The sequence below is a fragment of the Mobula hypostoma genome, chromosome 1 (assembly GCF_963921235.1).
Source record: "Mobula hypostoma chromosome 1, sMobHyp1.1, whole genome shotgun sequence".
NCBI classification, from domain to species: Eukaryota; Metazoa; Chordata; class Chondrichthyes; order Myliobatiformes; family Myliobatidae; genus Mobula; species Mobula hypostoma.
This window is the reverse complement of record NC_086097.1, coordinates 69,477,339-69,504,232: the sequence shown is the minus strand read 5'-3', so window position 1 is coordinate 69,504,232 and position 26,894 is coordinate 69,477,339. Positions and strand designations below refer to the sequence as shown.

The window sequence follows — 26,894 nt, the reverse complement described above, 5'->3', positions numbered from 1 at the left end:
AATTTTGATTGATACAATTTTCTTAAAATGATAAAAAAAATTAGTCATGTGTGTTTCTAAGTGTACAACATGTAATGATCCCAAATCAGATATCTTACCAAGTTTACAGCTTCCTTTATTGGATTCCTTGCCAAGAGTCATGGCGTACTCAAGCACTTCAGCAGCTTCCTTCTGCGTAAGCTGATGTAGGCATGCAATCACAGCCCGTCTCAACAACAGGTGTGAACTACAAAGGTTTACCTAAAAAAGAAAAGATCCTTTGTGATATGAACTGTCTGACTTGGACACAGAGAAATGCATTTTCTTTCTTCTCACTCAAAAATAAAATGCAGCACAAAACAATTTTTCTAGACTCATCATGATTAATGTCACAAATATAACCACCTTTAACCTATTCACACATGAGTAATAACTAAATCTATGATAATGGATCTATCACACTTAAAAATAATAAGCTGAGTCTATTCAGAATTCAAACACACAAAACACATTTTTTCCTGTGTTAAACTTAGCACACGTTGTACCACTATGATACCATTTTCAGTAAGATGGTGGTGTGCTTGGACGCAGCAGCTACTACACAATCAGCCAAAGATTTATTGTCTTTCTTAAGCAAATTATTTATGATCACAAAACCATGCTGGACATTAAGAACTTAAAAGTACTGCATGTCTACTCCATCAGCAAGTTGCTGACTGGTGGAGAAACTGAAAGAGCCGGGTTTAATGCGGACTGTGACGCTGACTGCAACAGAGGCATTGGTGCGTGTAGGAGGTTGCTGTCCCCCTCCCCTGCAGTAATCGCTCAGCAGAAGACAAGTTGTGTCCTGCTACTGCAACATTCATGGACCATCTTTCCTTTGGGTGACTGTACTTTACTGCTCTCTTATATGTGCCTTGTGCTGTATATGACTGTTGGTGCTGTATTTTGCACCATGGGCCTGGAGTGACACTGTTTCATTTGACTGTATTAATGTATGGATGAATGACAATTAAATTTGGACTTAAACTTGAAGATTTTGATTAAAATTCACAAAAAAAAATCCCAGGTAAGGTATGGCTCTTTCATAGTTTAAGCTTGAAATTATTCTATTTGAAAGTTTATTAATTTCAAGGCAGTTCTAAAAGTAGTTTTCTTCGGCTATCAGAAGAGATTCTGAGATAAATTAACACAAAGAATTTATTTATTGGGTGAGTCCTTTGTACACATTCAATAAAGGTCTTCAGAAGTTAGATGGAGTTGTGCATATTTAAAATTAGGCACTATAAGTACAAGTAAAACCTAATGCACTTTCACTCAGCCTATCTTGTTCCATGGTTTCTACCCTCTCCTATGAGATTCCCCCTTCTCCAGCCCTCATCTCTTTCACCTATCAGCTTCCCTGTTCTTTACTTCACCCCTCCACCTCTCCCAGTTTCACCTATCACCTACCACCTTGTACTTCTTCCTTACCTCCCCCACCTTCTTGCTCTGACTTCAACTTTTTTTCCAGTCCTGATGAAGGGTCTCAGCCCAAAACATCGACCATTTACTCTTTTCCATAGATGCTGCCTGGCCTGCTGAGCTCCTCCAGCATTTTGTGTGTTCTGCTATCTTGTTAATGCTAGCTAACCATAAGCATCAATTCAGACAGCAAGCTACTTTATCACTCACTTTTACATTGCTGAAGAGCTTTATAAAATCTACCACTTGCTCAAAACATGGGCCACTTTACCATGCTTCTATTTTTTTTGTGGATATTCCTCCCAAACATATGTACTCCCCCCAGCCACCCTCAGGGTCACTCGGCTCGCTGTCGTCTAGGGAACCAGCCCTCGGCCCCGCCAAACTGGGTAATCAGTTTGTGTGGATGCTGTGTGATGTACCCCACCCCGCCCAAATAACAGACAATACACCAGATACAATTAAATGATTTACAGTTTATAGATATTACTGGAACTATACAATTAATAGAGAATAAAATATAAAAGGAAAATAAAAGGCGCCACACTCAAAGTTCAATCTCTTCGTGCACAAAACAGTTGGAGCCCGGTACCCTTCTTCTTCACCCTGCAACCCCTCGGACTGCCTCGACCGGCTGCCTGGAACCAACAATGGTGGTCGACCAGACGCTCCACACGAGTCCATCTCCGTCTCCCCTCCTTGCTGAACGCCCCGCTCGGGGTCCAACCCCGTTAGCGGACTCACAGCACCTGGTCCATTCTCTGTCTCTCTCTCTCTCTCTCCTGCCTTCTGCCCCAAAACCCCGCGCATACAAATCTCCCAGATACACCAAAATCGTAACAACTATCCCAATTGGTTAATAGCACACTGCTGTCTGTATTAACCCAAGCAAATGTCTAGCTAGAGACTTTCTCAGCACTTAACATAACAGAGAAGCATTCCCCAGTATAACATAACAAAGAAGCCATTTTAATTAGCCTATGCAGTAACATAAAAGACAAAACCCCCTTACACATACAAATGTCTGTACATGTACTGTATGTATGTATGAATTTTCAAAAAAAGTAGGATTTTTTTTAAAGAAATGCCAGACAATTGTGGAACTGCATCCCGGAAACAACTATCCTCAATTACAGACAGTGGCTAACTGCTTCTCTCTGATTCTGCAGCCCTGGATCAGTTGGCGAGATGTTCCAAAGTACAACTCCATTTCTAGTGAACAGAATTGCTCTATGACACTGTTGAATTCTCTGGTATTGTTTAAGAGTGGCTAAGGGCAGAAGATGACATGTTCTAGAAATCACCCCAAGATATCCTCTAACCTACATATACAAAATGAACAACATTTAATCTTTCCCAATCACTTCCTCATCAAATAGGTATGAGAATGAGCAGGAAGGATACCCCTCATTTTTGACTCCTGTAACTATATTATAGGATTTAGAGTTTAAATTTGGTAGAAGTTGATTTGTAAAATTAAACTAAAGGATTAGCAGCTGAACGAAAAAGAACAAAAATCGGCAAGAGAAAAGGCAGAAGTTTCTCAGGATTTTTCACCTAACAAGGACAAAGATGAAGAATCTCAAATATAAATAGCTACTTGGCGGAGATGAACACCATCACATCACCACACAAAGTGCTCTAATTGCTCACATCTATAGTTGCCAACTTCACTTTCCTGCGTTCACTAAAATTATGCCTAAACACACTGAAGACCAGCAGAAACAAAATTAAGTCTAACTGTTTGAATAAAGTAATAACAGGAAATGTTGTAAATAGTTAGCATGTCAGGCAGCACAGGTGAACTGAGAAACAGAACATGTTTCAGGCCAATGAACAGTCATCAGGACTGGTCAAAGAAAACAAGTGTCAAGTTGGAGGGGCTGTTTGCATTGGGAGATGGCCTGGTGCTGGAAGGTTCTACAAGGTTTGCATCAATTACTGTATTTATCATTGTTAAAGATTACTCTCATTTATCTGAGATTGCACAAAATGACACCATCTCAGTAATCCACAAATAATTCAGTCCTGCAACTAATTGTGAATGGGCATTGCCATGAAAGTAGTTCAAATGATATGCTAGAAATAAAGACTTTCATTTAAAACATTCAAGGTTATTTTGAGATTATTTATGATATTGTAAAGTCTTACAACAGCCAGATTAAAATCAGACTTTGACAACCAATTATACATCCAAGTTTAATTCTGTACTTACCTACATTTACAAAGAAATGCTGTTAACTACCAAGCACAAACAAACAGGCAAATGCTAACAGAGGACATTGAAGGTACGTGTTATCATCCATTACTTCTGGCCTGCCTAACTACTGTATTACCCACTGCAAACCATCTAAATTTCATAGGAGTGTATCTAAACCAATGACAACAGTGTCTTGAGGAAAATCTGCAAAAAGCTATCAAAACTTATTCTCTTTGTCGTCACAAATATAAGCTCTTGAGGAACTTTTTGCACAATCAAGCAAATAATATGAAAAAAGCCAAACCATTTGCAGCATTAATCTGCAGTGGTTATTGCCATTATTCTGCAGCCTGCAGGTGCAAATAACACTAGTCAAAAGGAAGTACATTAGAGAAGTCAAATATAGCAAGAGCCAAGGGTTTCAAATCAGTAAGGAGGTTATGTCACACAGTGCAGTTGTATTGGGTTCGCATGCCAGCCAAGTTATTGTTAGATTAATTAATAAAGGCAGAGCTCACAAAAAAAATAAACATTATTAAAAAATATTCAAACACATCAAATCAACTTGTGGGACTGGTGAAGGGACATGGCAAGTGGGTGTAATGAGGGAGGCAACCTACCCAAACAGAATTATCCAATAAGATTTCCTGCACAAAAGAAATGACATACCAGTCACAATGACACTCTGGTTATGTGACATTTGTTCAAAAAAATGGAAACAGTGATACCAATCATTGTAACTCTAGCAATATATTAACATTGCATGAAGCATTCTCAACTCCAATTCACGAATTATTTCTTGAGCTGGAACAGACACTGCATATTATCATGATGAAAAACATCTGTGCAGAGGTAAATGAAGTTATGTTCAGACTTATTTGTAATCCTTGAAATGCAATCCATTTAAACTCAAACTAGTTTTTTCCGTAAATTTGTTTTACAGAACGTTAAATAAACACCCATCTCAAGAGAAACTGGCGATGAACCTCTTTCTTGAACTGCTGGTAATGTTACTTCCACAATGCTATTGGAACACAGTACCAATGAAGGAAGGGCAATACGTCTCCAAGTTAGGTTAATGTGCAAGGTCGAGGTGAATCTCCATGTCTTGGTGTTCCAATATACAATACAAGAGATCATGGGTTTGTGAGGTTGGAGTGGTCTCAGCAAGCAACTTTATCGCTACGTTATTGCTCACTTTGCTAATGGTCAAGGTAGTGAATGCTTTGAGTGGTGCAACAAATTCCAATAAAATAGGAACTGCACTTAGGCTCATTCAGTTGTTATAGAATCATTATGTCCCCTTGCTGCATGCTAATTTATCATTTAGCATCTATGTAGTCAAGAACAGCATCTTGGCCAATTGGCACTTCATTTTTTTTATTTTAAAAGTACACCTAGAGTACTTTTCTAGTATACTAGTCTCCCTCCCTTGGCCTGACAGCAGTGGTCAAGCAAGCGATATACTTTGCCACGAGAACTTAGATTGCAATTTAAAAAAAATTTCTGCAGCTGCTGGTAATGGTGGATGTTCAATTTTGTTCTGAATATATCATCATGGTGATGCAACTAACATTATAGACTGTATTCTTGTTGTGAAGATGAAACTTTGTACTTGGATTGCCCTTGTGCACAATGGTAAAATGCACAAAATAACTTTTAATATGCTTACAAAGTCTTAACTCATTAAGATTGAAATAAATACCAATGCTTATGACAGAATTTTATCAGGGGCCCTATATATTAAACTTGTCACACTAATTTTGTGCATTATTTTTTATAACAAGGTCTTTAAACATAAATCATGAAAGCTCAGATTATGAAAATAAGTTGATACAGAGTTTGCACATTTTCAAAAACTGTAACTTGTAATCACCTAAATTCACATGCAAGTGCACATCAACATGGCTTACTTACACACAGACTGGGGACAAGACTGGAAAGGTTGACGTGACGGGGTGCAAACATGTGCAACTGCTGGAGGCAGGAGATGGCTTGTGCCTGTACAAGACAATCGGGATTATCCTGCATCACTGCACAGCCAACTAGACAGGAAGTTCTTAACAAGGGGACACATTTGCTGTTTCCTGTGAATTAAATACACATTCATTTTAAATTCAATCTACACTTTTCTTCAGTAATTAATGCAATAAATAGCACTAAATATGAAAGCTTACAATGTAATTGTTTTCAGGATTGACACAAGAAAAAGGAAACTAGCTCCAGCAAGTTATCAATGTGATGCATACAAGAAAATTGCTAATGCTTTGGAGAAAGTAAAACAGCATATTTATATAAAAATGACATTAATTCTTTTGTTAAAATAAACACATTTTATGAACCCAAGATTAAAAAGAAGTTATTTTACTGATTTCGGAATATAAAACATAATTTGCATCTTGAAATAATTTCTGGTAGCACAGTCCCTAATGCTAAAAACAATCTTCCAGCAATGATGGCCTAAAAATGAACATAAAATTAATAAACAGCAGCAAAAGTTAAAGTGCAAAGAGGCAAAAGTATTGGGAGGGACTCCAATGCTCTTTCAACAAACAGCTGGCTCCACACCGAAAAAATTCTTCCCATATCGCACAGCTATCTCTGGTTTCACCACAGGTTCTCTTATCTACAAGTACCGCTCGATTCCTATGCCACCAAAAATTGTTCTTCTAACATCCAAATGAGGATGAGTAGCAACTTTCTTCAGTTAAAAATTGACTTATTGCAGATATCCATCAGAAGCTTTTGTTTCCTCACCACTGACTCGAATCCTCACTTGGATACTGTCTAAAATTATACTATATTGGTTGTAACTTTAGTGCTATATCTGACCACATTTCTGTTCCATCACTATGACCACACATTATCACAGATGCCACATTATGGAATCTTCCAGAATCTCCACTTACACCTAAGCAACCTATGCTAAAATACTCAATGCCTTTATTAATTCTGATTCCTGTCCTACTCAACTTCTGGTCTTCTTGCCAATATAAAATTATGCTCACCTTAAGTTCAGCAACCAGTTCATTAATTGTTCACCATCATATTAAGTGCTTGCCGAACAACTAAGATTCTTGCTCAAAGAATGCCCGTGTTTTAAAATCATAATACATTAAGAATTTTCTTTCAGACCTTGCCTAAGCAATCTTTTCCATGTCTGTGAGTCTTGTTGAACTCTGTAATCCTTCAAATCTGACCTTTTGGATATCCTCAAATTTAAATGTTCATTTGCCTTGGTATAACCTCAATACTTATTTTCCAAAGCCTCATACTTGTTATATCCATTTCCTCCTTACAGATGAACATTTTTGGCTAAGCCATGGACAATCTCTAAGCTTTGGAGAATCTTGGACTCTCTTTGTGGCTTGGTGTCAGATTCTTTCAAATTCTGTGTTTGATAAGCAACTTTGGAAGCTTCAGTTAGAGTAGTTAGTAAAAGTATGTTATCGTTAATTAGCCAACAGATCAATATATTTGTGTTTTTTTTAAACAGGACTTGAGGCAAAAGGCCTTTAAGGTAAAGTAGAACTTATCAACACTTATGAAAGAGCCAACTTGTGGCTGTATTCTATACATCACACTCATCTCAGGACCTCTCACACCTCTGCTAAATGCCTATTAAAAATCCATCATGACTATTTTTTGTTCAAATCAACTCACCCTTGGCCTTTTTCTATGCAGTCTTCAAAGCTGATCTCCACTAGATACTACAATCTCAATCAATAGTCTAAATTAAACTAATGTGTCCTAATTCTCTACCAACATTCTACTTTAACTAAAATACATCTCTTCATAGGCAAGAATAAAAAAGAAAACATTGAATAAAAACACACAACATTCTAAATCATGCAAATCTTAAGCATTTAACATCCAATGGGTTGCAATTTTCCAATATATTTTAAGCAAGCTGATTAAAATAGTTTAACGATAATTTACAGAAACACATTACCTTGCAATTCTGGCCCCAATGTAGTAATCAGTGCATTCAAACAGCGACCCAAACTTTGATGAACTTCAACATGTGCTGGAGGTACACTCAGCAGCAATAATGAGACGAGAGACAGACTTGATTTCACATGGGAATTATACATTGGACCACTGGAATCGATTAACAATGATAAGGAGTGTAAGGCCCAGGTCTACAAAAGAAGAGACAAGCATTTATAACTCTCTACATTGCTTCTTTGTATATTACTTTTTAACATAACAGCTGCATGATCAGTAATACTAACTTTGATGATAAGCCTCTTTTATGAACCTACAGTTACATGGCCCAAGAAAGCAAAGCAATGAATGGATGAATTTCTTGCATTTGACTGAGAAACCAATACTTATCTTCTCTAAAATATGTACCATCTGACCCTCCTATCTACTTCCCAGTCCATTTCAGCTAATTCTTGTCCTCATGCTATTGTAACTCTTAATTTAAGTTTCTCAATTCAGAAACAATTTCTCACTCTCAAACTTGAAATTCTATCGTGCTATGATCACTCTTTCCAAGTTAGTGGTTTTTGACGTACATCATCATTAATAAATTTGTCTTGTGCCACAATATCAGATTGATTGATTCTTCAATACAATGGTCCGAGAAACAGTGAAAGAAAGGTACTGCTAGAAAATAGTTGAAGAGGCCACTTGGCTTCTCAAACCTTCTCACCATTCAACATGATCAAGGCTGATCTGGCCAGAGGCCTCATCTTCTCTTTTGTGCCAGGTTCCCATAGCCTTCAGTACCTTGATCTTCTGAAAGCTTATCTACTTCCTTCTTATATACCCACAATGATCTAGCCTCTACAAAACTCTGGGAAAGAGACTCGCACACATTTCTCACCTTGTCCAAGAAGATTCTCCAATGCACCTGTCTTAAAAGGCTTTTCCTTATAACTATGTCTCTTCGTTCAAGATTCCTCCAAATGTGGAAATACAGGAAGTGCCAGTTAATTGGACCATTGGTTAACTGGGGCAGCCACTTATTGGGAACAACTCTTAAAGAACAAAAGCTAATCGAGAATATAGCTGGGATTCCCTTCATTTATTTGCTGCTTAATTGGGGCAGTACACTGTTACCTAACAATTTCTAATTAGCATCAGACACATGCACTTGTGTGGCCGTTAGACACTACGCTAAGTTTAGAGAGATCAGTTTTTAAATCGAGTCAGTTGTGCGTGCTAGTGTTCAAAAAATAGTGATTTTTGTCACTAAATTGGGGCAGTACACTGTAGTCTAACAGTTTCTAACCAGCGTCAGACACGTGCACTTGTGTGTCCGTTAGAGTCTACACCATGCTGAGAGAGAACAGTTTTTAAATTGCGTCAGTTGTGCTTGTGTTCAAAAAGCAGTGATTTTTGTCACTAATAGTTGAAAAGAAATTAGCAGTAAGACAATTCAGAACTGTTCTGCTCACTGCAGATTCAAGCAATCAGGCTTGGAGATACCAGAAATGGCCGGGAGTGAAAATGAAAGAATATCACTACTTCAGCAAGTTAGGAACTACAAAGAATCTGAAGGCATTGACAATCATCTTGAATGTTATAATGAAAATGATGATTTGGAGGATGCAATCAATAGATTAGTATGAAGTCAGTCCATTATCTACAATGAGGTGTCTACACTGGCTTACTTTACTCATTTACAGTCAATCAAAAGGATGCGGCATCATACACTGAATTCCTCCATCGATAACTATTAGGAACCAATACACAGTTTTATAGTACTGTAGTAGTACTGACAGTGCTCTAATTTGTTCTGAATTTCATTTAATTACATAAATTGTACTTAGTTCTTCTATTTTATACCTCTATACCTTTTTAAATATTTCCATGAAAATTTGACCAATCGGGCCAAAATGTACTGGTCCTGATGGGTTATAATGAGCTGGAATTCACTGAATTTCAATATCTACAATGTCATGTCCCCTTATAATCTTACATGTTTCAGTAAGGCACCTTTTATTCTTTTTAACATTAAGTATGTATCAAATTTAACTTACGACAGGACAACCCACACCTTGGAATTAAGCGTAAGAATCTCTTCTAATTACATCCAATACCAGTACATCCTACCATTAAAAAGGAAACCAGGTGTGGCCTCAACAGCATCCTCTGCAATTGTAAACTGCAACTCCCCTTGCAATAGAGGCCAATATGGCACTTTCATTCCTAACCATTTGATACACCTGCCTGCTTAACTTGTTTTGTGATTAATAGAGGATCACTGAGATATCCATGTCCTTTGCACTGTTTTCAAAGTTACATTGTATGCTCTCTTGCAAGCAATTAATAGAATTTAGAAATAACTGGTTCTTCTAGCACACGACTAGTAACATCCTCCTAGCCTGAAAAAGACCTTCAGTAAAGCAGCTGTTGGAGAAAGGCCTTCGAAGTATTTTCAGCAGTGATTTCTTACACATACAATCTCTTATCTCCATCAAAAAATGATCCAGCATCTGGGATTTCTGAGCCAATGTTATTCCTCCCCACTGCTGTGATTTCACCCTTGATTAGCAGAGCTACCTCATTTCAAATTCTCTTTTGCCCAGCCTTTCAAAATATCAAACACTCCTAAATATTAAGTTCCCAGTATGGGTCACCTCACAAGCTTCCCCAATGGCTATATACAGTGCCATTAGCTCATCAATCTCCTGTGAATGCAGCATATTTTCAAATAAAAGGTCTTGAATCCTATCCTTTTCATTACTGCAAGTTTACTACCATGCTTGTGCACTCTTCTTCCACCACACTGGTTATCCTTACTGCTGTCACCAGCCTGCAACATTAGCATTTCTTCTTGCTTTACCTTCAGAGATACCCCTTCACCTAAAACTTCTAATCCTACACGCTTTCTCCCCTTCTGTTTTTGCCCTCTGGTTCCCTCACCAAGCTGGTTTCGATCTTCCTCATCAGCATGAACTAACTCGCTCTGCAAAGATACTGATCCTGTGCTGTTGAGCTACAATCTATCTGGTATGTCGAGTTCCCATCTCACCCAGAAAGTGTCCCAATTCCTCAGGTATCCTGCTGTTTCTGTTAAAAGTAGCTTAATTAAAATACAATATTTTTTTTCATCTTGTTTGTGGAGGGTGAGCGGCATAACCAAGTTTACTGGGATTAGACTCGTACCCAACAGCATAATGGATTGTAATTGCATCTCACTTAAATCATGCTAACTTTGACATTTAACACCTTTTACTTTCAAAACCACAATACCATGTACTGCGAAAGACTATACACTGCCTCAAACATGGTAGTACTAAATCTCAACTAAATTTTCCAGTTTGGGATAAAACTTGGTAAGCATCTGAATAAAGCATCAAATAAAGAAAGTAATGATTCTGGCACTACTACTACTACTACTACTACTACTACGTTGACTCAGACCTAGGGGGCCTGTTCAGCAATCATGTGCAAGTGGAATCTGGCATCCTCCTTGCTGGACGTTATTTTGAATCCAATGTTAAAAATATCATTCAATTTCAAGCAGTTCAGAGTAAAAGTTAAAAATAAGGGAATAAATTTAAATTGGTTCATTGTATGCTCCACACAACACGAAGAGGTAAAATCGATGCTTTTGGACTTAAGTCAAATGACCTAATGCAGGTATATTTGACGTGCACTATATTTGACATAATAGACAAATATGGTCACTTATTTCACGACTTGAAATCAACCAAGCAAAAACATTTAACATTATTGAACACAATTTTGCAAGATTGTGTGATGAAACAGTTCAGAAACAATAATATTCCAATGTGTTTGCAACATTAATTAAATACACAGTAAACTTCCAACAATCTGAGCAACTTTAACAACTTTACTACTGAATGTTTACGGCAAATATTTGCATATTGTTACTATTTCAGAATTCTCAACGACAACAGTTCAGAAGAGACAACCTATAGCAGCTTGAAACACATGTAACATACTGAATTGGCAAAATAACCTACTACACTGTAGAAGACCATGCATATAAGTAACTTGCAAATCTCTCAAGACATAGGCAGTTCAGAATAGATTCACGTAATTAGATGAATCACTGGTAAGACTTTAAAATACAGCACCAGTCAAATATTGGAGTCAAAAAAAGGATCTATAAACAACATAACGTTCATGTTTTTGATTCCATATTCCAAAACAAAATTACCTGAACTTCAGGGGAAGTACTATCTTGAGACAAAGTATGAAGGATACTGACACAGGCATTTAAATGTTGGTGTGAACCAATTCCTCCCAGATACCTGTAAAGGGAACCGAGGGCCATTGAGTGCCCTGTGCGAGAAATCACATCCCTTGCAGATTTCAACCTGAGTTAAAATAAAAATAAAAACTAAGATTTTTTTTGTCCACAAGACCCCCCAAAAAAGTTGCATTTGATTTAACCTACAAGTTAACCGCCAAATAAAACAAGTAAAGGAAAAGCAGATCACATCCTGGTTATTAAGACAGTAACTGGACTGAACAACAAAGTGATAGAGTATCGGCCACCCATGTATTTTCATTAAGCAATTGCCTTCAAGATTCAAGATGGTTTAATGTCATTTCCCGTGCACAAGTGTAAAAGAGAGTGAAATAATTGTTACTCCGGATCCAATATAGTAGAAAAACAAAACACTGAGGATAAAGAACACAATAATAAAAAAAACACAATGAATATAAATACATAAGGTAGATTATTACATCAAGATAAATTGATGGATTTATGAATGATAGATTCTTAGTTTAAGCAGGTGCTTCAACTGAAGAGAAGAAAGTTTAATTAACTTTGTACTGTTACACCTTTTATTGAAAACGTTTTTAAATGTCCTGACTTCTTAAGCATGTGGCCACATGGTGATAGAAGGAAATCATGCCAAACATTTTATTGCAATTATTTGAGGATGTAACAAGCAGGATAAATTAAGAGTAAGTGAACATAAAACAATTGCATTTTCACAGAAATCACAGAATAGTTACAGAAAGTAATTCTCTTAATTGCAGTCCAATGAAGAGCAATCCAGTTTATCTCACTCCCCCATCCTTCCCTGGAAATCCCAGCTTATTTTCCTGGAACTACTTCTATCAATTTTGAGTCCAGCCAGAATCTCAGTTTAAGTTGCCATTGTTGAGTCCCATCATAAGTAACATCTCTATTTTAAAGGATTTTATTGTTCATTAACATTCTTTCCTGTCAAACTTTAAATTCACATTTATACATTTCAAATCAATGTTTATTCCATTGAAATTGGGGTCTTAGGCTCACTGTCTAAATTATTCATATAATTTTCTATAGCTAGACAAAATCTTATTTTATTATTATCACTGTTCCATGCACGTTTCCAGAAACATGCACAGAAATGCCATTTTTCTGATGAACCAAAATCATATTACTCAAGAAATTTTTCCCTACGTTAGCTAAACATGATTTGTTTAAACATAATTTGTTGGCTTTCTTCAATCAATCAAGAGTTGTCTAAGTGACTGCCAATTCTGACTGACAAAAGTCATCCACCCAACCTCCCACCAAGGATAAACTGACTGTTCTGAAAATCTTCTAGCCAGGAATATATTTGCCTAATCAATGAATTAGTTGAACAGAAAACAACATGGATAGAAGGATAAGTTTTATATTGCCAAGTTAAAGGATCAATGCCAAAGCCTCAGTTATTTTAAATCTATACAGATCACTTAGAAGAGGCTATGAATATAGCATCCAAGTTTACTGAAATTATAAATATGCAATAGGTTGAGAGGACGTGCAAAGTGATATGGACAAGAGAATGGCAAAAGAAGGATGGCAGAAAGAATATACGAGGGAACATTGCAATGTTATATACTTTGCTATTGAAAAAAAGAAAAAGTCATTTAAACATCAAGAAATTATGTGACAATATGGACATCTGCATTTATATTCATTCATAGACTTGTGATAACACTGATTATCTACCCAAACAGCCCTTACGTCAATACTGAGAAAGGAGAAGAGTGATTTTGGAATGATAAGAGAAATTTCTTCACTGATGGGGATAGTTCTGTTTAACAAGTGTCAATTATTTCAGCTTCAGGCATTGGTGCAGGATTCCCTCAGTGGTATCCTAGTCTATCCATCTTCAGCTTCCACCCTCTATAATTCAGTTAGGAGTTGGGATGTTTATTGATGACTGCATACTGTTCAATTATATTCACAACTTTGCAGTGAAGAGGACTCTCTTTCTCCCAAAAGGCCAATTCAAAGATGAGCTAAAAATCAACAAATAACATTTACGCCACACAAATACCAGGAAAAGACCATCAGCAACACAAGTCTAGGACCTCAGCAATGCTATTACTTGGTAGCACTATTCCTGCCCAGTGGACCTCCATGAGGCAATGAGGTGGTTGCTTGTCATCACCACCACTGAGCTGATACCTAAATGGAAAATCAACCTAAATATCGCAAAAACTGGCATCTTAAAGCATCACAATGTGATTTCCTTCCTGATTCAGGGTTATTCAGTAATGCACGGATGGTATTCAAATTCACATACATCTGTCACTACAGAAATGACTGGGGTGGCAAGTTGCATACAACTTTCAATGGTCTTGGTAATGCAACCAACACAGAACAATTTACCCATGCTTTTGATTAACCTTTTTATCTGAGTTAACTTTCACTTTTTAAAATTTTCAGTACAAAGATGAAACTAAAAAAAAATCTAATATTGAGACGGAAATGGTAAAATAGTAGCATCAAATTATCTGACTGAAATTTGATGACAAAATAGAGAAAATTTGTCATGCCCAACACAAGTTTATTTTATAAATCCTTCACTGTTATCATTATCATCATTACGACTGACAAAATCTACCTTGGGAGGGGGATGTCATCAATCATCCCAAATATAACTGAACAAGCACACAAAATATGATGATCAAAAGAGCAGGCCAGAGGCCAAATATCTTGCAACAAACCAGAAGATTAATTTATTTCAATTTACTCACTTTTCAAAGCTCATCTGCGACAATCTAGCAGTGAAGGCACTATCGGCAACCACTTGTGCCAGTCTGGCCAGAGTCTCTGCTGCAGCACATCTTAAAAGAATATTTGAACTTTCCAGGGAATGCATTACCAGAGTCAGAGCAGGTCTCCTCACCTCTTCTGGGCCCAAGGTTCCTTTCATACATGCTAACCTCTGGAAAATAAAATCAGAAAATAGCCTATGGCATTTAAGCACATTTACACAATTTCTTCTGTTGTCAACATTTGATTTGACCAATAAACAAGGATTTTACAACCAATGAATGTATCCACCACTTTAAAGTCAAAGAAGTTCTCATGAGCAGTTACTTTTGCAAGAATAGAAATAGCACAGCTTAATTGTGCACAAGGTCATACAGGTAGCCATGTAATTATGGCCACTTCATATTAAATTTGATGACTATATATATACACACACACACACAAAATAGAGGCATACAGTGATAGAGGAATAAGGCAAGGATACAGGCCCTTTGGCACAGTGAGTCCATGCTGACCAGAATGCCCACCAACTAGTCCCAATTTCCTGCATTTGGCCCACATCCCTCAGCCTTGCCTTCCACATACCTATCTAAGTGCTTCTTAAATGATACTGTAGCGATGTGCTACACACAGCGCTAGAATAACCACACGGAGTTGGTGAGTTAGAGTTGCGATGAAAGAGATTTATTCAAACTTCGCGGCCCGCTTTAAAGCCTTCCCGTTCCCGCCCTCCCTGGGCGGGACTACTGTGGGGAATGCATATTCCCAGACCCTTTCTGTGCGCGGGATTTTCCCCCTGCTGGTGAAGATGGCTTGGCGCCCTTTTTGCTGCCGGCCCTCTGCCTGCGCGCGCTGTTTCGTGAGCCGGTTCGTGGGTGCCAGAAAGTGGGTCGCCACAATACCACTGTACCTGACTCAACCACTTCATCTGGCAGCTCGGTCAACATACTCGCCTCTCTCTGTGTGAAAACGTTTTCCTCAAGATCCCTTTTAAATCATTCCCCTCTCACCACAAATATACATTGCTGTTGTTCCTTTCCGTACCTTGTGGTGTATCAGGTGGCAACTTTGCCGTTTCTTTTGCATTTTTGTCTGTTTTTTTACAGGGCGAAGTTGCTAGCTCGATGCTCAACTCAGCACCGATGGAAAGCGTGCCAGATTCAAACCTGGGACCACTTGCCTTGAAGTCCCATGCAGATGCCACTACACCACCAGCCAGCTGTACTCCAAATATACTCCCTTTGTTACAACTCGCGTAAACTGGGGAAAAGACTTATCGTCAACTATATTTATTCCTCCCAATATTATAAAACACTTATGTAATGTCACCTCTCATTCTTCTAAATTCCAAGGTATAAAGGCCTGGCCTGGTCAACTTTACCCTTAAATTAGGACTTCTGGTTCAAGCAACATACTCGTAAATCTTTTCTGCACTCTTTGCAGTTTAACCACATCTTTCCTATAATAGGAAGATAAAAACTCTATAACAGTACTGCAAGTTTGGCCTCATCAATGAATTATGCAGCTATAATTCCGATACCCAATGCCCTGATTAATGAAGGTCAGCATGTTAAATGCCCTTTTCTCCATCCTGCCCACGTATCATGCCACTTTCAAAAAAACTATGCACTTGTACTCCTAAATCCCTCTGTTCTGTTACATTCCCTAGTTGTCGATTATTCATTGTACAAGTCCCATGATGATTTATCTTTCCAAAAATGAATCACCTCCTTCATATCTGTATTGAAATCTATTTGCCATTCCTTGGTGCACTTCCCTAACTAATCAAGATTCCCTTGTAATCTACGATAACCTTATTCACTATCAATAACACTTCCTGATGTTGTATCATTAATTTCAGAATGATTCACGGTAATATTCCCATTACCCATTCGAATTTTTGTACTATGTTGTTTAGCTTTAGAGCGTCTTAGTTAGTTAACTAAAAATTTACTGGATTCATCACCATGGATATAAAACCAGCTCTTACTTTCCAAAAGTTGGCGTTCAATTAGGTGAGTGGAAATAAGGTTAAACTTAGTTTGAAGTTCCACTCGTGTCTTATACAACTCTGGATTTTTGGTCTGGGCATATAGTTGCTCTACAACAGGAATTCTGCAGATGCTGGAAATTCAAGCAACATACATCAAAGTTGCTGGTGAACGCAGCAGGCCAAGCAGCATCTATAGGAAGAGGCACAGTCGACGTTTCAGGCCGAGACCCTTCGTCAGGACTGACGAAGGGTCTCGGCCTGAAACGTCGACTGCGCCTCTTCCTATAGATGCTGCTTGGCCTGCTGCGTTCACCAGCAACTTTGATATAGTTGCTCTGTTGCTTTAATTTGATTGACCAGATCTAATCGCCCTTTAAGAGTCTTTCTTTTCAAATTCACAGTATATGAAATTACTTGACCCCTTAGATATGCTTTCATAGCATCCCAAACAACCTGACTTGAGGTTTCAGATGACATGTTAGTATTTAAAAAAAAGTTATCTGGTCCTCCATAAATTTTATAAAATCATTATCTGACAACAGGGTCGGATTAAAATGCCAATGCTTATTCATTTGGGGGAAACCAGGAAGGATTATAGATAGGGTGACTGGGGCATGATCTGAAATCAATATACTCTGATGGTCACAAGAGCAAACAGATGGAATCAGCAGATTACCAATTAAAAAATAATCAATTCTAGTAAAAGTGTGATGGACATGTGAAAAAAAGAGTAATCTCTCCCATTTGGATGGAGAAAACACCATACATCGGAGATACCATAATTGGAAAGGAAAGACTGAATTGATAAAGCAGATTTACTTGGTAGTCTAGGAATAGAGGACGATCGATCCAAACTGGATCTAACCAACAATTAAAATCACCGCCCAATATGAGAGAATATGAACTCAGCTCAGGCAATAAAGAGAAAAAAACAATCAAAAATCTCCACATCATCCGAATTGGGAGCGTATAAGTTAGCCAAGACTATCCATGTGTTAAATAATTTCCCCGAGACAATAATCAAACATCCATTTGTATCAGATACTTTGTTATGAAGCTCAAAGGGAACATATTGATTTATAAGAAGTGAGACCCCTCCCCACCTCCCCCCCGCCCCCCGGCTTTAGCCTGAAAAGTAGAATGGAAGTGCTGCCCCACCCAGCTTGACGTGAGATGAGAGTTATCAGAACTGCGAATGTGTGTTTCTTGCAAAAAAGCAATTGCTGCATTAAGCTGTTTAAGATGTGAAAACACCTTCCTTCTTTTAACAGGATGGTTCAATCCCTTAACATTCCAGTTTACAAAATTCAACGGACTAACCACTGTCCTTTCAAAAAAAAAAGACAGAGGATAGTAGGCAAATGCATTATCAGAAATTCGAGTAACAGCTCTGGGGCAAAAGCATAAAACAAGAAAAACAGGACAGAAATAAGTCCTGACTAATACAAATATCTAAAGGTTCTATGAATAATATAGGCATTAGAATTCCCTCCCTCCCCTTGCACCACACGGCAAGAGAGCTACCGAAAAGCAGCAGCAAGCCCTTCAAAAAAAAGTCACTCCAAAACCCAACCTCCTGTCTCTTAACATTGTCATCAGCTCCATCTTTTATAAATTAAAAACCATAAAACTTTTAGCATTACAAACTAAAGTTATACATTGTGAAAAGAAAAACAATTCCACCAAAATTTGTTAAGCTTAACTCAAGGTAATAATCCAAAAAGAAGCTATGAACTGAAACTCCGCCTGCTGCCCAATGGAGTGACACACATATTGTGTGGCTGCGTTTAATCCTTCCACTTCCTCAGTTTGAACTCTGAATTTTTAACTTTTATTTGTCGGATCTTAGAGGGGAATAGTTGTTATTATGTCACAATCTTTAAGAAGTGGAAAGCAGCTCTCTGAATCCAGCAATGGAAAGGGAAAATCTTCGAAAGAAAAATCAGAGGATATGCCTGTTTGGGCTGAGCATTTAGAACGTACGTTGATGGCTTGCGACAAGAAAATAGATAACAACACTTCTGAGAGGAAGTCATGACGAGAGAGTTTTCAATTTGTAGAGGAAAATATTATTTCCTTGAATTCTGAACTTAAAAGAGTCGATGCGTCAGATAGCGGATATTTCAGCTCACTTGGAACAGTCTCAACGTAAGATTATCGTTCTGGAAACAAGATTTTGTTGGAATAATATTCGAATTGTTGGATTGAAGGAAGGATCTGAGAGCGAGGATTTATTGGACTATTTTGTTAATTTGTTTCAATCTCTGTTTTTGGATATTTTACCTCAGCCTCCCGATATTGAAAGAGCGCATAGAATTTTCACTTCGAAATCTCAAGATCCGAATAAACCATGGTCAGTTTTGGTCTGCTTTCTTTGTTTCAAAGTTATAGACCCAATCATGAAATATGCAAGGAAACGCAGAGTTTTTAAATTCGTTTTTATGAAGATTATCCACGGGAAGTTATGGACCAGTGGTTCAAATTCGTTCCAGCTATGAAGATAGTCTATGATAAGGGATTATTCCCATCACTTCGCTATCCAGCCCGATTAAAATTATTTCCTAAAGATTCGACTCCACGTTTTTCTGGATCCCAAAGCAGCATTGGACTATGTTACTGGCTGAGGTTTGAATGGCTTTAGGTCTGCTGAATAACTGTTATTTCTGAAAGAAAACAAGCTTTGAAGATTTCTGATTTGTTGAAGATGTCCTTTGATCGATGAACCATTTAAAGATGATGTGAACTTGTTGATGTGAGTGATGAATGACTTTTTGAAATCTGTTTGGTTTACTGAGTGAATTTAGACAGCGGACGGTTTGATGATTTGTTTCTATCCTCCTTTTTTTCATTAAGTGATAGTTTTCATAGTTTATAAGGACTTTTTAATACATATATATCGAGAGAGAGAGAGAGGGAGAGAGAGAGAGAGAGAAGGGGGTGCTTAGTGGATAGATAATTAGTTTTAGTTTTTCTTCTAAAATCTTTTTTTTATTGGGCGTGTAAGTTAAATGGAAAATGGCGCTGATTTTTCTTCGTTACAGATTACATAGACAGTTTTCTCTTTGTTTAATTTTATTGTTTTGATGTTTTTGGAGATTGTTTTTGCATTCCCCAGTTTATTTTTAGCGATTAAGTATAAACATCTTTTTTTCCTCTGCGCAGCTTTCTTATTTCAGAGCCGTGTCTTTTTTTTGTAACTGGGGGGAGGAATTAAGGAAAACTTTTAAAATCACTATTATAGAACGGGCAGCTCACGAAGTCCGCTTCTCTTTTCTTACTTGTATGAGGACGCATTTCGGCTTTTTTTTTGCCGAATTTCGGGTTTTCGGGGTGGTAGAAGGACTGGGGTTAGCTTTGAGCTATAGGATTCATTGTAGGATCAATTTTGGTTTTCTTTATTGTGTTTTTATCCATTACAGAGATCCGGAGCATGCATGTTTTGTACATGGTTATACTTATCACTGCCAGTTTTGATCAGCCCGCGTTGGTATGCGTGTGTTTATGTGCTAAAAAAAAATAAAAATTTTATGGTAGCTAAACAGATAAACATTATAAGTTCAAATGTACGTGGCTGGAATCATCCTATGCAGAGAAAAAAGACTTTTAAAATTATTTTTGCTCAAGAAACGTACATCAGAGCAGGTAATCATAATAGATTTTTTTTAAATGTGGAAGGGCCTTCAATTTCATGCCACTTGTCAAAATAAAACAAAGGAAGTATCTATTTTTATTAAATTTAATATTCTATTTATCCAAGAAGACATTGTGTCAGATACTAATGGTAGATTTTTAATTGTTAAAGGAACAATTTGTAATAGAAAAAATTGTCCTGGTTAATCTATATGGACCTAATGTAGATGATCCTTCCTTTTTTAAAAATGTATTTGCTTTATCGCCAGATTAAAATGAATATATGTTGTTCATGGGTGGTGATTTTAACTGTTGTTTAAATCCTTTGATTGACAAGAGTTCAACCAATCAGCAGCTTCCGAGTTGTTCTGCATCACTTATTAATTCTTTTTTAATTGATTATGGCCTGGCTGAAGTTTGGAGACATCTACATCCTAATGATAGAGATTTTTTTTCCCACATGTTCATAAAAAATATTCGAAAATCGATTATTTTATAGCTGATTTCCGATTTTTGTCCGAAGTCCAGAAATGTGAATATGATGCTATTGTTGTTTCAGATCATGCACCTTTCAGCTTAACTTTTGAATTGAATAATGACAGTATTGCAAATTTGCCTTGGCGTTTTCCAGAAAATTTACTACAAAGTTCGGACTTTGTCAAATTTATTGGACTCAGATAAAAGATTTTATTTCTTTTTAACAATATGGGAGATATGTCAAAATTGATTGTATGGGATACATATAAAGCATATTTGCACGGTCAGATAATCTCTTATTTAGCTAAGCTTAAGAAATAGACAAAAATAGAGTTAGATAAGATTTCAAAACAAATTAAAGACTCGGATAATATTTATGCAATCTCTCCTAACATTGATTTATTTAAACAAAGGGTTGAACTCCAATCACAATATAATTTACTATTAACTTATCCTATTGAAAGAAATTTGCTTAAATTGAAAAGTCAATTTTATGTGTTTGGAGATAAAAATGATAAGCTATTAGCAACTCAATTATACTTTATACTTTATTCTCACCAAATAATTGATACTAAAACGTACAATCATCACAGCGATATTTGATTCTGTGCTTCCCACTCCCTGAATTACAAATCGATAGTAAATATTAAAAATTTAAATTATAAATCATAAATAGAAAATAGAAAAATGGAAAGTAAGGTAGTGCAAAAAAAAAACCGATAGGCAGGTCTGGATATTTGGAGGATACGGCCCAGATCCAGGTCAGGATCCGTTCAGCAGTCTATCACAGTTGGAAAGAAGCTGTTCCCAAATCTAGCCATACGAGTCTTCAAGCTCCTGAGCCTTCTCTGGGAGGGAAGAGGGACGAAAAGTCTGTTGGCTGGGTGGGTCGTGTCCTTGATTATCCTGGCAGCACTGCTCCGACAGTGTGCGGTGTAAAGTGAGTCCAAGGACTGAAAATTGGTTTGTGTGATGTGTTGCGCCGTGTTCACGATCTTCTGCAGCTTCTTCCAGTCTTGGACAGGACAACTTCCATCCAGGTTGTGATGCACCCTAGAAGAATGCTATTTATGGTGCATCTATAAAAATTAGCGAGGGTTTTAGGGGACAGGCCAAATTTCTTTATTTTTCTCAGGAAGTAAAGGTGCCGGTGGGCCTTCTTGGCAGTGGACTCTGCTTGGTTGGACCAAGTCAGGTCATTTGTGATATTGACCCCGAGGAACTTAAAGCTTTTGACCTGTTCCACTTGCATACCACCGATGTAAAATGGGTCGTGCGGTCCGCTACTCCTTCTGAAGTCAACAACCAATTCCTCCGTCTTGCTGACGTTGAGGGATAGGTTATTGTCTTCATTATTGTCTTAATTAAAAGCAGCTAGAACCAAAAGACAAATTTTAAGAATTCTTAAGGGAGACAGTAGTTTAGCATGTAATTATGAAGATATTAATAAAATTTTTCAAGACTTTTACAATGAACTTCATAAATCTCAGTTTCCAGTTGGTCCTAAAATGAATGCCCTTCTACAAAAGATTGATTTTCCTTAAATTTCTGTTGAACATCAACAAACGCTCGATACTCCTATTACTGAAAACAAAATTCAGAAAGCTATTCTTTCAATGCAATCTGGTAAAGGTCCTGGATTGGATGGTTATTCTGTAGGATTTTATAAAAAATTTGAAAAATTTCTTTCTCTATATATGTTGGAAACACTTAAAGATTCTCTTTTGATAGGAGAGTTACCTCCCACATTTTATGAAGCTTCTATTTCTTTAATTCTTAAGATAAAGACCCTACTGCCTGTGCTTCATATAGACCTATTTCATTATTAAATGTGGATGCTAAAATTCTTTCAAAAATAATGGCTAATCGACTGGAGAACATTCCAGCTAAAATTATCTCTCAGGACCAAACAGGTTTTGTAAAGGGCCGTTATTCCTTCTCTAACACTCGAAGACTGTTAAATGTTATATACTCATACCTTTCTAAGACTCCCCAATGTGTTGTTTCTCTCGATGCTGAAAAGGCATTTGACAGAGTTGAATGGAAATACTTTTTTAATGTTTTAGACAAATTTGACTTTGGTATTAATTTTAATAAGTAGATTAGAATGATATATAAAAGTCCTATTGCACTGTTATTACTAATAATTGCAGATCTCCTTTTTTCAACTCTAGCGGGGTACGATACAAGGATGTCCGTTAAGTCCCTTGTTATTTAATTTGGTGCTGGAACCCTTGGCCATTGCACTTGGTGAAGCTCAAGATATCCATGGAATTTTCACAAATGGGACTATTCGTAAGATCTCCCTTTATGCTGACAATCTCTTAGTTTATGTTTTGAATCCTGAAGAATCCATTCCTAGTTTATTGAAACTATTAAATGAATTTGGAAAGTTTTCGGGATATAAACTAAGCCTTCATAAAAGTGAATTATTTCCCCTAAATGATTCTGCTTCTGTATATGATGACATTCCTTTTAGAGTTACGGACTCTTTTAAATATTTAGGTATTATTATCACTAAAAATCATAGAGACTTTTATAGAGCTAATTTGGTTCCTTTAGTGGATTTTATGAAGCAATTATTTTGTAGATGGAATCCACTTACACTTTCGTTAGCCAGCCGAATTCATGCAGTTAAAATGATGATTTTACCAAAATTTTTTATATGTATTTCAAAATATCCCTTTTTTTTAAACGAAGAAGTTTTTTGATCAGGTTGATTCTATTATTTCATCTTTTGTTTGGAATAATAAAAGACCAAGAATTGGAAAATATCATTTACAAAAACTAAAAAAGGATGGAGGTCTTGCCCTGCCTAATTTAAGAATGTATTATTGGGCTGTTAATATACGTTATATGTGTACTTGGTTATACTGGGCTGATAAAAATGAACGACCACCTTGGGCTGATTTGGAATTGAAAGCTGTGAAACAGTTTCACTTAACCTCGTTATTAGGAGCTTCTTTACCTGTCCAAATGGTCAAAATTGCTAATCTAAACTTATATCCTATGATTAAGCAGTCATTACGAATTTGGTACCAGTTTCATAATTCTTTTAATCTCAAAAAATTTAAACTTCTTTAATTTATCGAAATTATTTATTTAAACCTTCATTAAGTCATCCTACCTTTCTTCTTTAGAGGAATAAAGGAGTTTATTCCTTCATGGATCTGTTCCAAGATGGCCGATTGACGTCTTTTGAGAAATTAGTAACTAAATACTCTCTCTCGTATTCACATTTCCTGCAATATCTTCAGGTCAGACATCTCTTACAAGAATATTTAAGTAATTTTCCATACATACAGGATTCTGACCTGTTAGATATTATTTTTAAAATGAAAGGTTCTATTGGGAAAATTTATACTTTATTGTTACAACAGCACAGTTACCCTTCACTTAAGATTAAGCAAGATTGGGAAAGAGAGCTTAACATGACCTTGATAACAGAGGATTGGTTGCGAGTTTTGAAGTTGGTTAACTCTTCTTCGATCTCTGCCAGTCACTCTTTAATTCAATTTAAAATTGTATATCGTTACTATTCCACAAAGGAGAGACTGTCTAAAATGTTTCCTAATGTTGATAGTCAGTGTGATAGACAGCTACATTGATACATATGCTTTGATCATGTTCTGTATTGAAACATTTTTGGAAATCTATTTTCTCTACAATTTCTAAAGTTTTAAAAATTAATTTACAACCAAATAAATTGACAGTTTTGTTCGGTATAATCCCTCAATATATTCACGGTATTTCTCTATCAGACCAACATGTAATTGCATTTGTTACATTATTGGCCAGAAGGGCTATTTTGTTGAAATGGAAAGATGCCTCTGCTCCCACTTTGATACAATGGTTCTCTCAAGTGATGCTATGTCTTAGTTTGGAGAAAATCAGAAGTCGAACTTCTGATCCTTGATTTGATTTTGAGAAAAGGTGGGGTTCATTTGCCCGCTACTATCATCTGATTTGAGTTAACTAAGATGGTTTCCTTCTGATTTTTGTTTAAATGGATTTGAGTTGGCGAATTGATGTTTTTCTTTTATGGAAGCTTGCATGGCATATAGCTCCGGGGTTGTGCTCCCAATGGGTTTTTTTTGTTTTAGTTAGTAGGGGTTCTTTTTTTCCTTTTTATCTTTCAAAAAATATTCTTAACACTATTATTATTGATATATTGTTTAGCTTTGTTAATCAGTTATTTGGTAATTCAATTCTTCATTGTTCTTATTGACATATTGACTTGATTACCCTAATGTATTTTTTGTTGATCTTTAATAATAATAAAAATTTTAAAATGAAAAAAAGATTTGAACTAGTATTTAAGAAAAAATATAAAAACAAGTAAACAGACTTTACCCAGTGACCTACCCACGAGAAACTATGAAAAAAAAATTTACTGACTTAAGAAAGAAAGATCAGGTAAAAAAAAGGAGAAAAAAAGTACTTCTCCACCAGTATAAGTAATTAAACTGAATCTGAACGACTTGAAGTAACAGGGAGGCTGTCAATAAATTTCTGAGCTTCTGTAGCCGAGTTAAACCACTTTTTGCCTCCACTAGTAAGAGATATTAGGAGGCGAGCTGCAAATCGAAGGGAGGGCCTGAATCCGCGATTATATAGTTCTTTCATGACTCCTTTATACCTGGCTCGCAGACTCAGAACTTGGGGAGCATAGTCCTTGACAACACGAATTGATTGACCCTTGTTTTCCAACTTCCCTCTCCGACGGGCTTCTTTAACCAAGAGATTTTTAATCTAGTAGCAATGAAACCAAATAATTACCGGGCATGGCCTATGCCCCGGCTCCAGTTTAGGCGCTAAGGTACGATGAGCGGGTGGGGTCGAAAGTATATCGTTCCCAAAAATCTCACATAGCAAAGTGGAGAAAAATTCAGTGGGGGATCCACTTTCGATAGACTCTGGCAAGCCGAGAATACGTAGATTTTGACGTCTGCTCCCACTTTCTAGGTCTGTAACTTTGAATACACAAAATAATTTGCAGATGCTGGGGTCAAAGCAACACTCACAACACGCTGGAGGAACTCAGCAGGTTGGGCAGCATCCGTGGAAAAGATCGGTTGACGTTCTGGCCCGAAACGTCGTCCGATCTTTACCACGGATGCTGCCCGACCTGCTGAGTTCCTCCAGCGTGTTGTAAGGGTAACTTTGAATACCAGCTTGCTGCTATGATCGCTCAAGCTGGAACAAACATTTTCCAACTCTTTAAAACAGCAGTCTAAATCATCTGTGGCAAACTCGAGATGTAATAAACGTTTAGCATGATCCTCCACTTTGGATTTAATTCGATCCAATTTCAATTCCAACGAACTGAAAGCAGACTTAAATTCAGTAATTATCTCCTGTCAATGCTGCTCTAATATCGAGATAATGTTTTTGCCCGAGAAGCCGACCACTGGAACTTCTTTTTTCCCCCGATTTGGTGGTCTTTGAAGCCATTGTAAAACAGGCGTATTCGCAGGCAGGAGGGAGAATAAAAAGTTTAACGGTTTGGAGTAAAAAAAAAGGGAGAGAAGGATTGTGGAGATAAGAAATTGAATGGAGCGATAGCTTTTAGCAACGAAACCATCGCCATCTTGACCGGAAGTCCGCCACCTTATTTCTTAAGAGAAGGTCCAGTAACGTACCTTCCCTCTGCATTTTGATTTAGGAAACTTTCCTGGACACATTTTACAAATTCCACCCCTGGATTCTGGATGACCCAGTCAACAGTGGGGAAACTAAAATCGCCTAATACAATTCTATCATCCCTACAACTACAAGAAATTTCTCTACACACCTGGTCCTGAAGTACCCAATGACTATTGATTGGTGGGGGGGGGGCTATAATGCAGCTCCAATAGAGTGATCCTGACCGTTCCCTTGCTGATATGACCTCACTGGACAAATCCCTCACGAATGTAACCTCTCAGTATGCTGTTGCGTTCTCCCTTATCAAAAGGCCACACCTACCCCTTGCTTACCTCTACCTCTTGCTGACATGGGCCTGTTTACTTGTAGCATTTGTATTCTGGGATATTGAGTTGCCAGTTCTGTGTTTCTTTCAGCCATCTTTCCATTATGGCTATGACCTCAGAGCCAACCTATGCTCTGAGTTTGTCTGTCTTGCCTGTGAAATCTCCAGCATTAAATTAAATGCAGTTTAACTGAATATTGTTTTC

General features: G+C 37.1%; 1 protein-coding gene across 5 annotated transcripts in view; it reads right to left on the bottom strand.

Moving 5' to 3' along the window:
- heatr5a (HEAT repeat containing 5a) overlaps nucleotides 1-26,894 on the bottom strand; it is a 140,949-nt gene that overhangs the window by 43,179 nt on the left and 70,876 nt on the right. For 4 of the 5 annotated variants that reach the window (XM_063050362.1, XM_063050382.1, XM_063050353.1 and 1 more), the window contains exons 18-23: nucleotides 14,600-14,790; nucleotides 11,787-11,946; nucleotides 7,596-7,785; nucleotides 5,561-5,730; nucleotides 4,264-4,290; nucleotides 99-240 (exon numbers count right to left, since the gene is read on the bottom strand). In XM_063050362.1, the coding sequence (XP_062906432.1) occupies nucleotides 99-240; nucleotides 4,264-4,290; nucleotides 5,561-5,730; nucleotides 7,596-7,785; nucleotides 11,787-11,946; nucleotides 14,600-14,790 (880 nt within the window). The remainder of the gene's footprint in view (nucleotides 1-98; nucleotides 241-4,263; nucleotides 4,291-5,560; nucleotides 5,731-7,595; nucleotides 7,786-11,786; nucleotides 11,947-14,599; nucleotides 14,791-26,894) is intronic. The other variant, XM_063050393.1, reaches the window with a different exon arrangement.